Source organism: Equus asinus, chromosome 20 (genome assembly GCF_041296235.1).
Source record: "Equus asinus isolate D_3611 breed Donkey chromosome 20, EquAss-T2T_v2, whole genome shotgun sequence".
In the NCBI taxonomy this organism is placed as follows: Eukaryota; Metazoa; Chordata; class Mammalia; order Perissodactyla; family Equidae; genus Equus; species Equus asinus.
In genome coordinates, this window is record NC_091809.1 from 33,380,912 (window position 1) to 33,392,995 (window position 12,084).

The 12,084-nt window shown below is 50.4% G+C and overlaps 1 protein-coding gene across 1 annotated transcript in view; it reads right to left on the reverse strand.

Moving 5' to 3' along the window:
- Nucleotides 1–12,084, reverse strand: part of ADAMTS15 (ADAM metallopeptidase with thrombospondin type 1 motif 15) — a 28,919-nt gene that overhangs the window by 5,373 nt on the left and 11,462 nt on the right. Inside the window, exons 2-7 of the mRNA XM_014858524.3 lie at nucleotides 8,725–8,857; nucleotides 8,061–8,228; nucleotides 7,544–7,827; nucleotides 1,992–2,169; nucleotides 329–510; nucleotides 47–222 (exon numbers count right to left, since the gene is read on the reverse strand). Coding sequence (XP_014714010.2) covers nucleotides 47–222; nucleotides 329–510; nucleotides 1,992–2,169; nucleotides 7,544–7,827; nucleotides 8,061–8,228; nucleotides 8,725–8,857 — 1,121 coding nt within the window. The remainder of the gene's footprint in view (nucleotides 1–46; nucleotides 223–328; nucleotides 511–1,991; nucleotides 2,170–7,543; nucleotides 7,828–8,060; nucleotides 8,229–8,724; nucleotides 8,858–12,084) is intronic.

Below are 12,084 nucleotides of genomic sequence, written 5' to 3' on the forward strand. Positions count from 1 at the left end.
TTCCCCACCCTGAACCTGACTGCACCCTCCAGGGCCCAGAACTCACATGGGCTTGGTGAAGAGTCCTGTCACCTTCTTACAGCTCTTATTGTCTCCCCCACACACCCCACATTTGTCGAACTTCTTCTTGGAGCCCAGGTTCCCGTCGCAGCCAGCCTTGATGCACTTGCCTTGGACGCAGACCGAGGTGGAGTCGGGAGTACACGGTGTGCCATCCACCACCTGCAGCACCCACAGGAGGGGGAGAACAGGAGAGAGGGGCAGTTCAGCTAGATGCTCCCCAGGAGACCCTGTCCCTGCTGTGGTCTCCTGCCAGAGGCTCACTCACCTTGGGTGCCAACACGTAGAAGTAGCCGGTGCCGTTGGCTCGGCAGATGAGCTTGCACTTGTCCCGGGGAGACACGCCTGAGTACTTGGGCACCCACGCCACGGCCAGGGTGAGCCGGTTGGTGCTGTGGTTGTAGCCATTGAAAGCCTCACACTGCTCCTCCCGGAAGCTCTTGCCAGAGGCTGGGGAGGGAGAAGCACATGCAGGAGGCTAAAGGGAGGGGCAGTGGGGGGAGAGGCAAAGGAGAGATGCCTCTGGGGCGCTCAGCCTCCTGCGACTCTAAACAGCTCCTCCTCACCCTCAGCGAGTGATCACCAACACTGAAGCCACCCCATGGGACCAAAGGATGGGCACACATGATGATGCCTCCCCAGGCAATGTGCCACCTGCCCCAGGAATCGGGCCTTAAATGACCTCCACAACAGGTATCCTAAATAGTTCTGTGCTATAGAGCCTTTCAGCAGTCTTTCCATACTATTTTCAGAATGTTATTAAAAGCATAAAATAAATTGCATAGATGACAAAGAATACCATTATTTTTAAATACAGCTATCAATCTATTTTGAAACATACTTGTGATGTGTGTGCTTCCTTGTTACTCATTAGATAACAAGATTCCACAACAACTCCAATAACCATCGCCCTGCTGAAGCAGTGACTGGCACAAATAGCTTTTTGAGAAGTCTGCACGACTGAGATGTCGCATGAAAACATCCACAATCTCTACTGGTGACAAAGCCACAGGTCCTGCCACTAGGATTGTAGTTTGTTGCCTATTTAAAGGAAATACTAAGTTTTAGATAGAAAGGTTAGTAAAAAATACTGAATTTCTAATTGAAGGCAATATTAAATTTTAGATTAAACAAGTTAATAAAAATAGAGATGTAATTTTCTTGCAACCCAAGTTCATAAATAATTCCTGCTTATGAAGATGGCTTCAGGACTACGTAACTGAGGGGACTTCTGGTGCCCCGTTCCCTCGGGCCATTTAACCTCCCAGTCTAAGTCTCTGCACGAAAACACCCTCGCCAAAGGGGAATGGACAGAGAAACGATCCCAAGAGGACTCTGCACCTCTACACTTCCAAACTTTGTCCTAGGGAATAGAACCTTCTTTTTTTGTTTTTTTGTGTTTTTTTTATTTTTTTTGGTGAGGAAGATTGGCCCTGGGCTAACATCTGTTGCCAATCCTCCTCCTTTTGCTTGAGGAAGATTGTCACTGAGATAACATCTGTGCCAATCTTCCTCTATTTTATGTGGGACGCTGCCACAGTTTGGCCTGACAAGCAGTGCTAGGTCCAAGCACTGCTTGGATCCGAACCTGCGAACCCCGGAATGTCGAAGCAGAGTGCATGAACCTAACCACTATGCCACCGGCCAGCCCCGTAGAACCTTCTTTTTTAATTGAAGTATATCCAACATACAATATCCTATTAGTTTCTAGTGTACATCATAGTGATTTGATATTTACATACATTGTGAAATGATCACCATAAGTCCAGTTACCATCTGTCACCATACAAAGTTACTGCAATGCTATTGACCATATTCCCTACACTGTATATTACATTTGCAGTAACTTTGTACCTATGAATTACCCGGAGAAGGGCATGACCTCCAGCCTTGCCTCCCAGGGCCCAGCCACGCCTGCCCTCCCCTCTCACCTGGGCTAGGGCAGGGCTCCAGGCTGCAAGATCGGTATTTCACCCTCACGCCCTCGCAGTACTTGCCCCCGTTGCCAGGGGTGGGGTTGCTGCACTGCCTCCGAGCCAGCTGCACGCCCCCGCCACAGGTGCGCGAGCAGGGGCCGTAGGGCTCCCATTTGGCCCAGGAGCCGTCCACCTGTGAGGAAGAGTCTATTAGTCCTCCAGGGGTCAGGGTGCTGCACCCATGCCCTGAACCTACAGAAGAGCTAGACCGGTGCAGCCTCCGTGATGCCGTCCCACCGGAACGAGATGCACTTTGTATCACGAAGGGGAAAATGACAAGCAAACGAGCAGCGTGCACGGGGCCCACACAACACTTCAACTGGTTAATTAGCAAGCGCCAACTGGTCCCAGTCATATGAGGGCATATGAGTCAATGAGGGCACTCGGAAGACAGGCCTTTCCAGGCTGTGCAGTCAGGCAGCAAAGGTCTACAGTCCCCTCTGCCCTCCCCACACGGGGGTCTGGAGCAAGGAGGGAAACCCCCTGAAGTTTCAGGAGCTTCATCTGGAAAAACGGGGCCATTAATGCTCAGGTGGGAGGTGGGACAGAACGGTTAAATGATGTAACGCGTATGAAAATTCTTAGCACCGAGCTTGCCACTGCGCAGGAGTTCAACATTTCTCCTTATTTACTTCTGGTGTATTTACAAAAGGCACCAAATCTAAGGCACGGCCAGCCCCCAGCCTTGCCAGCAAACCTTGTCACCACAGACATCTGAATATTTTTATTTGTAAATGTTCTATAATTCGGACTTTTCACCAAACCAGACTGATCTTAGTCTCAATGAGGGGCTGAATTTGAGAATGTTTCACTATAAGCAGTTCTAATGTTTGCGCTAAGAGGAGGTAGAGATAAGAGACTATTATGCAATCTTAAAACTGTGTTTGGAGTTGGAGTGAATTATGCAGTGTTGTTTTGTTTTCTAACAGGGTGGATAGGGGATAGAAAATTTATAGTCTTCATTATGTTTTTCTTAAGATGACAGTAAAGTGAGTTTCCATCCGCTGAACACACATAAGTTGGGCAATAGAGGAAGCAGCCCAGTTGGACAAACCTGGGAATAAACATTGTCACAGATCATCCAAAGCACTGAACCCACATGGAGCTAAGCAGGCACCAGCTGCGTGTGACAGATACTTTAACTCTTGTCTGTATATGTATTCTATCTGTCCTTCTGTCAGACGGTTCTTGTTTCATTGTGTCAACAGGCCTGTTTCATCCTGTAACAAACACTTCCCCTTAACTCTGCTCCCTCCTCAAACCCCATCGCAGCCTTTCACTTCCAGAGATCCTCCCCATCCGTGCTTTCTGCCTCCTCCCTCCTCAGTGCCCAGCGCCCCATGGAAGCTGCTCTCTCAAAGGTCAGCAATGGCTGTCTACAGAGGCAGGGCCTACACCTGGTCATCTCCAGTTCTTCTTCAGTACTTAACAGTGTTCCTGTGGCTTCTGAGATGATGCTCTATTTTTTCACCTGGCATCACTTCCTCCCACCCATTCCTACAGGGAACATTCATCGTGCTCCTGCCATGTGCCATTCATGCCTTCATTCACCAAATATTTGTTGAGTTCCTACTACATGCCTGGTGCCATGTGCAGCGAATCCCTGCCCCACAGTGACTGCATCCTCGCAGAGAAGATAGAGGATGAAAATAAGCCTGTGCGTACAGAGTGGAGGCAGGAGGGCCTCAGTCAGGTGGGCTGCTCTGAATTACAGGGGCCATGGGGGCCTCACTGCTGAGGTGACATCTCTGCAGAGGCCTGAAGGAAGTACAGGAGTGAGCTATGCAGACACTAGGGAAAGACACCCTGAGGAGGGATGTGCCCAGAGTATTCCAGCATCACAAGAGTGAGAAAAGCAGGAGACAGTGAGAAAAGAAGGCAGAGATGGACTCACTCATTCTGAGCGAGGAGTAGAGCCTCTGAATGGTTCAGAGCACAGAAGCAGCATGACCTGACTCCCATTGTAAAGGACCCCTCTCTGGTGGGAATCGTCTGTAAGGAGTAAGATCAGAAGCGGGGAGATCCATTAGGGGGCAATTGCAATAATCCAGGGAGAGGCGATGGTGGCTTGGACCAGGGTGACAGCAGCTGAGATGGAGAAATGGTTACATACTGGACTTATTTTGAAGACAGAGTCAACAGGAATTGCTGAGGTATTGGATGCGAAGTATGTGAGAGGAAGAGGGTGTTGGCATGAGCAACTGGAAGATGGAGCTGCCACAGCAGGTTTAGGGGAGATGATCAGGAGCTCAGTTTTACAGATCTTATGTTTTAGATGCTTAACAATTATCCAAACGGAGATGCCAAGATTCAGTGAGACATTCAGGTCTGTAGTTCAGGAGAGAGGTCTGGGCTGGAGATATACATTTGGGAGTCTTTAACATACAAATATAAATAGTATTTAAAGCCATCAGTCTAGACGAAGCGCCTAAGAAGTTAGTGTGGATAGTGAGAAGGCTAAGGACTGAGCCCTTGAGCACTTCAACACTGGGAAAACAAGAGTGAGGAAGAACCGGTAAGGGAGACTGAGAAGGGGCCAGTCACGGGGGAGGGAAACCAAGAGACAGTGAAGACTGTGTTCCCCGGGGAGAGAGTGATCATCGTGTCAAATGCTGCTAACAAGTCGGGCAAGATGAGGAATGATAACTCGTCATTGACTTTAGCAATGTAGAGCCCATTTGGTGAGCTTAATAAGAGTTATTTTGAAGGAATGGTAGGAGTGAAAGCCTGACTGGAATGGGCTCCAGAGAAAAATGGCAAGACTGGAACTGGAGAGAGCAACTTGATCCAGCTCCTTCAACAACTTTGCTGTAAGGGCGTCAGAGAGATAGGCTGCAATATAGAGAGGAAGTAGGATCACAAGAAGTTTTGTTTAAGATGGGAAAAATTACAGCAAGTTTGTATCCCGACAAGAATGATTCAACCCAAGAGAGGGCAAAATCTGATACTGCAGGAGAGAGAGAGAGGAGAATTGATAGAGCGCTTTCCTTGAACAGATGAGAGGGGACAGTAGTCTACTGCAACGCACAAGGTCTGGCCCCAGCTAAGAGCATGGACAGCTCGTCCACGGTAAAGGAGGAAAGGTAGACTACGGGGGCACAGAAGCAGCTCAGACACTGGATGGAGTGGTGGGAGCTGGAGAAAGTTCTCTTCCGATTATTTTATTGCTTCTTTTTTCTTAATAAGAAGCAAGGTCACTGCCAGAGTGAAAATGAGGAAGAAAGAGTCGGTAATGGGAGGAGAGAGGTGAAGGTGTGAAATAATAGTTCAGGCGATTGGGAGAGTGAGTGAACTAGGGAAATCTATAACTCCTGGCAGCATTATGGGCCCACCTAAGTTTGAATTTAAACTGAGACCAGTGAGCACTATAGCATGTCTCTGTCCAGCCATATCCACCTATTCTGGCACAACTGAGTAGGTAAGAGAGTTGGATTCCACCAGGGTGGTGGCTTATCCAAGTGAGTAGGATGAAGAGAGACAGGGATATGGGAGTCAAGAGTGTCTGTGAAGGACGGCTTCTAACAAGGGACCACAGAATCTCAGCTCAATAAAGAGATTGGTGAGGGCATGAGAAGAGCGACGGATGATGGAAAGATGGTCAGATCAATGGATTGTAGGTCCAGATGGGACTGAAGATATGTTGGAGTCCAAAAACTAGAGGGAGTGAGCTGGGATAATAGGGTCTTGGTGGTCAGTGGTATTCTTGAAAGTGAGATCACTGCCAGGCTGCAATGATTAGTCAGAAAAGCTTTGGACTTTGACCTTTTCTCTGTAGGGCAGTGTCCTCTGTGAAGGGCTAGGTTGCAGTTAAAACAGGGTAGCAAAGGGACTATTCAGAAAAGTGGTTGAGGATGTAGTGTATTTTACTGCTGATGGACTGAGAACTCCAGAAAGCATGTGGGAAGATTGTGCTTCTCAGATCACATTTCCTGCATCCAATATCCTCTTGGCCAATCTCTTTATCCTCCAGACTCATCTTCCCAAGAGAAGAGGCTAGCCAGTCACAGCCTGCTTGATCCTGGTGATGATCTTGTCCTCAGGACCTTCTAGTCTAAACACATCAAACCAGTGGTCAAGGCAGATGCCACCTAGCCCCAAACCACCTTTCCCAAAGATGTTTCCGATGGAGCCCTCACCCACCCAACCCTCCCGCCTGCCCCACCTCCCTGAGTTTGCTCCACCTCTGCTTATTGAGACCCTGCTCATCCCTCAAGGCTCTCTTCAAATCTGACCTCCTCATCAAGTTTTGTCACACTCCTCTAACCATCATTAGTCTCTCATCCCCTGATCTGCCAGGACACACTGTCACACTTCTGTCATAACACATACCACACACCTCTCTGTGTCTTGTTTTACAGTTCCATTTCTAGCTTCCCCAGTAGACTGTGTGCCCTCTGAGACATTGCCTGAGTTCTACTTATCTATCTGACACCACAGTATCTTACACAGTTCCCTGGACACAGTGGATTGTTGCCGAATAAATGGTTGAAGGTTTAATTAAATATATATTCCCAAAACACAGAGAAGGATTTTACATAATTCTGTACCACACCCATCTCAGGGCAACTGATAAAGTGCTTGGTGAACACTTTCATTCTTCTGCCTCTGGGCACCTAAACCCCAAGCCAAGCCTGCCTGCAGCCGGGGTGGAGGACGAGGATGAGGGACGAGGATGAGGGACGAGGATGAGGGACGAGGATGAGGGACAAGGAAGAGGGATGAGGATGAGGGACGAGGATGAGGGACAAGGAAGAGGGATGAGGATGAGGGACGAGGATGAGGGACGAGGATGAGGGACAAGGACGGGCTTCTTATTTCTGTCTGGAAAAGTACAAATCCCTTTACTACCCCAACCCAAGACCTGAAGAGTATAAAGTTTTTATTATATTCAGAGAATATTTGGCATTCTGAATTTGCTCTGGTTTGATTGCTCTTCCTATTTATCAGGAAAAAAATAACTTTCGTTCAATTATGTTTCAGGTTCAAAAAACAACGATCACAACAGAATCTGAACTTGGTTCAGGAGGAGGTAGCAAATGCCTGATGCTGGCCCAAGGGGGTTGCTTCCTTTCAGTTCTGAGCCCTGTTCCTCTCTGGCCCACAGCTCCCTGGAAATGGAGCACACTCAGAAAGAGCTGATGCAGGAAGACAGGGCGGAGCCAACTGGTGAGCAACTCCGAAGATCAAGGGCTCGGCTTTGGTCCAGAGCTCCTCCCCAGGTAGGACGAGGGGCAGAGCTCAGGGCTGGGACCCCTCACTCCGACTGAAAGGCTTCTCTCAAGCACCTAAGGCCTCACCAAGTTCTCTGAGCTACCATATCTTTTCTCTCTGGCCTTAGAGTCAAGAGGAGATAGGACTACAGACAGGGAAACCGAGGCACAGCACAGCAATGCAATGGAGTTATGGTCACATGGTAACTCTGTGCCGGCGCAGGATCCCAGTGGAGGCCCCGGGAGTCGGCCACCCTCCTCCCAGCAGTCCCCAGAGCGCAGCTCCAGCACACTCACCCTGTACTTCTGGAGGTTGTGTCTCTCCACACAGCTCCCCTTGAGGCAGAACTTGCCCTCGCCACAGCTGGTGCCGTCTGCCCAGGGGAAGTGGCGGGTCTGGCACACCATCTGGCCTTTCGCCTTGCCAGTGCACCACAGTTTGGTGCAGAACTGCATGTAGGGACAGGGCTTAGAGCCGACGCCAAAGGCCAGCTCACACTGCTGGCTCAGGGTGTAGCTGGCGCCTGGCAGGTCCTCGGGCAGGGAGATGGGCTTGCTGGGTTGGTCCAGGAGGCAGTCACCTACAGAGAGCCAAAGGCATCCGTTAGCAGGGAGCTAGCAAAGGGAAGGCTTAGCTAGCCCAGTATCTAAATGGTAGGGAGAGAAGGAAGCAAGCGGCTATGGGATGACCCACTGCAGAGCCCAACGCTTTGGGGTCATGCATACCTTAGGTAATGGAGGACAGGTCCAGAGAGGTGGTGAGCACCATCTCCAGTGACAGCACTGAAGCCCCTCCTCTGTTCCCCTGGCTTACCATGCCCACTGTCCAGGAAGTCGGTGATGATGGCAGCACTGCAGGCTGACCAGGGGTTGGCACGGTCAATCTGGATGAGCGTTGGGGACATCATGTGGTTGGCTCGGAGTTTCCCAAACACCTCCTCACACACTTTCACATTGTCATGGGGCATGTTGAACACGTGGCCTGCGGGGTGAGTCAAGAGGACTCAGAGGGAAGAAGGATGTGGGCTATGCAGTTTAAAGGGTTGGGGGAGGATCAGCTGGACAAGCTAGAGAGCCCGTGTCGATGTTTCTGGGCTGGTCATTTCCAGCTAACAAAAGATTGCTTTGCAAATGTCTCAAGACCACTTTCTGTCGCATCCATCAGCCTGTGCACTCATTGAGGACAGCAGTGTATTTCACATATTCTCCCTTAGTGCCTAATTGACGAGACACTCTAACTGCTGACGTACTCAGACAACATCACTGGCCAAGTGTGCTGGGACAATTGGAAAAAAATAAAACTAAGTTATTGCTAAGGCAGACTCTGACCCTAAAAAAGGATCCCTAAGGCGTCAGGACATGAGGGAGCAAAAACAACTCAAATGTCTACCCCCGCTCACCAGAGCACCCAGTGCAAACCCAGAAAGACCCCAGACAGGAGCTCTCCTCCCTCCATCCAATGGCCCCTCCAGCCTTACCCAGCTCGTGGGCAGTGGTGAAGGCTGATGGAAGACCATCATCCTCAATCACAGAACAACTTCTTTTGGGGTCGCACATGGTGCCCACGTCAGCCATGCCCAGCGTGTCACAGGTGGTGGCCCCACACAGGTCCTGCGGGGGCAGGGAAGAAGCAGAAGCCAGCCAGAAGTTAGAGACTGTAACTGAAGGGACCTGAAGGGAAGACAGGGTATCCTATGGGACATTCCAGCTCATCCCCAGGCCAAGCCTAACCCAGCCCAGCACCTTTCCAGCCAGGCCCTGCTTTCTAGGGGCTTGTGGGGCTGTTCATGGAATCAACCCAGGCTAAGGGAGGAGGCCTCAGGAAAAAAGTTCTGTGGCTCACTGAGAAATTCTACCCAAATCCTATCTAAGGAGGTCCTGTGGGAGAAAATTAGGAGGTACAAAACTAAACTACAAGGGCCATCGCTTTATATAGAGACAGCCCTCCAGGCCAGAAAATGGTGACTCCCACAGCTGGGTGAGGCTCTGGTCATGGCAGGTGGGGGTGGAAGGCAAGCACATTCCCCAACCAGAGTCAGCTCTAGCAGCCTCGGTCCTTGGTGAGTGACTGCCTTTGGACAACCATGAATTATGCTCAGATTCTCAGCCAAAGGGTCACTGGCCAAGGACCCGCCCACGCCAGAGATCTGGCTTCCTTGGGTTGGGAGGAGGCAGATTGGGTGGACACAGCCCCTATCCAGACACAGCTCAACTGGCTACAGAAGCTCCAGAGGACCATGGGCTCCAGGGCTGCTAGGAAGAAAAGATAAATTAAATAGAGCGTGACCCAAGCAGGAAGGTCCCTCTGTACTGACACTTAACTTGTCGCAGAAGCTAGGGCTTCCAGCAGCATCCCTGACAGGAAGCTCTTCCAGGGCACAGGGAAGGGCAAAATGGGGCTTCTGGGGTGGATAACTCAAAGAACTGATTAAGCACTTTGGGTCGGCAATGCACCTAGATACCTTAGGGGCCCAGGAATTGGAAATAGCATAAGATACTTGTATACATTCTACTCCTCCTGAGAAGACACTGTTGAATCAGTGATGCTGGTATTCTCTTGATTACATCCTTGCCTTTAATGCACGAGGCATTTTATAGTTTACAGGAAACTATTATGTGTCTTGCCTAATTATTCCCCACAATGGTCTTAGGAAGCAGATATATTATTAGGCCTATTTGTCAAAGGTGGAAACTGAGACTCATGTTCACAGTGAATCATGGCGATGGCTTAACAAATGCTGGCACCATGCGTGCGCTTTACATGCATGACCCTATTTAATCCTCACAGCATCCCACTGGAATAATGACTATTATTTTCACCTTCCACAGACAAGGAAGCTGCAGCTCAGAGAGGTTCAAGTCTCAGCAGAAATGTGTACTCAGGGTCGTAAGACTGGATCCTCAGTGCTCTTTCTCCCACATCACAGCTGACTGCCCAGCAACACCTGAGTTAACACTCAGGAGAAAGGGCTGTGTGTGTTCTCCCTTGGGAGCCAAGGTGTTCCCATAAACACACACAGAGCTGTTCTCAATTTTGTTTCTCTTTAGGGCTGTGTGCACGTGCATGCATGTGTGTGCAGGCGCATGCTGACATAGGGAAAAGGTGGGCAGCAGAGTTAGTGGGGCCAGGGGGCACAGGAGGAAAAGTGGTCATAGTGCAGAAAATCAGCAAAATTTAATCCAAAGCACTCAGCAGTTTACCACCTGAGCAGTCAAACTCAGCTTCCCACGGTCAGGTGATAGTCACACCTCCTAATGAGTTAACAGTTATTCTGGCCAGAGAACCCTCGGGGGGGGCGATCACACTGAAGCCAGAGTACACGGGAGTCAAGAAGGGTGAAAAGCACGCCCAGCCTTGATCTGCTGCCCTGTGCTCGCACGTAGCACTCCTTCCACTTCTGGGAACCCCACGGGGTGAACCTCAAATTCCCTTCTCTTCCAAGTACACTCCCTCTCCAAAGGCTCATTCTCCCAAAAGTTCTCCTCCCCAGAATTCTGAAATCTAGAAGACAGCTGCTGTCAAAACTTGAGAGCAGACACTCGCCTGACAAGCAGTTTAGGGAATCTGACTGCTGAGGAACAGAACTGAGTCACATGGATCAGCTTGTGAAAGCAGAGACAAGGGGGCCAGGATGAGGAGGGAAGGAATGGAGGCTCACGCTGGGGCATAATGAAGGCAGGGGATGGGTGACGGGGCCTCTATGTCCCTGGATGCTGGAGTGTAGGATCCCCACTAAGGTGGAGCCTCTAGCCTGGTGGTCACAGCCTAGGACAAGCATGTGACATTGTCCCGGGGCCACCATGAACACTGACTATCAGCCTTGTGTAAGAGAGAGGGCACAGGAATAAGAACGAAGAAGCCTAGATTCTGGACCTGGCCCCATCACTAAGTAGCTGTGTGACTGTGGGCAGTCACTTCTCTACTCCGGGCCTCAGTTTCCTCCCCTGAAGGGCCAGTTCTCAAGTAGAACCCAGACTGTACCAGTGCCCTAAGCTCTGCTCCTTCCCCAATGCCAGGGGCCTCCTCAGCCCCTTCTGGCCCTTGGTTATAAAAGGAACACTCCGAACGATATACTTTTAGAATGGAAAGAACCCTAAGGATGGGCTTGTCTACTGACCCAGGTTGCGAACTTGATAAAACGAACTCACAGAAAAGTGCAGGTCACCCATGGGGACATTTAGAGTCCTACCCCGCCTGCTCGTCAAGAATGGCGAGGGCATGGGGCTGGCCCCGTGGCCGAGTGGTTAAGTTCGCGCGCTCCGCTGCAGGCGGCCCAGTGTTTCGTCGGTTCGAATCCTGGGTGCGGACATGGCACTGCTCGTCAGACCACGCTGAGGCAGCGTCCCACATGCCACAACTAGAGGAACCCACAACGAAGAATACACAACTATCTACCGGGGGGCTTTGGGGAGAAAAAGGAAAAAATAAAATCTTAAAAAAAAAAAAAAAAAAAAAGAATGGCGAGGGCAGAATGAGAGCTCAGACTGGGTCCAGGTGGCCACTGGAGGTGAGCTGCCCAGCAGCCCAGCTCTGCAACTGGGAGGTCCTTAAAGCCAAAAGCCTCCTTCCTCTCGGGGCGGATTCTCTCTGAAGAAAAGACATGCAGCTCCAGGCGCTTTTTGGGCCAGGAGCAACCTGTTCCCTCCATCAAGAAATCCCAGATTCCGTGGCTCAAACAAGAGGACTGAGAAAAGAGCTGCATGTTTCCCGAGGGCCTGGTGTAGCTAAGAGCGGCCATCCTGCGGTACCCAGCATCCTCGCTGTGGGAAGATGCAGCTGCAGCTGTCAGCGCTCTGCCCAGCCCTCTCCCCCAGGCAGGGACCCAAGCGCAGACTCA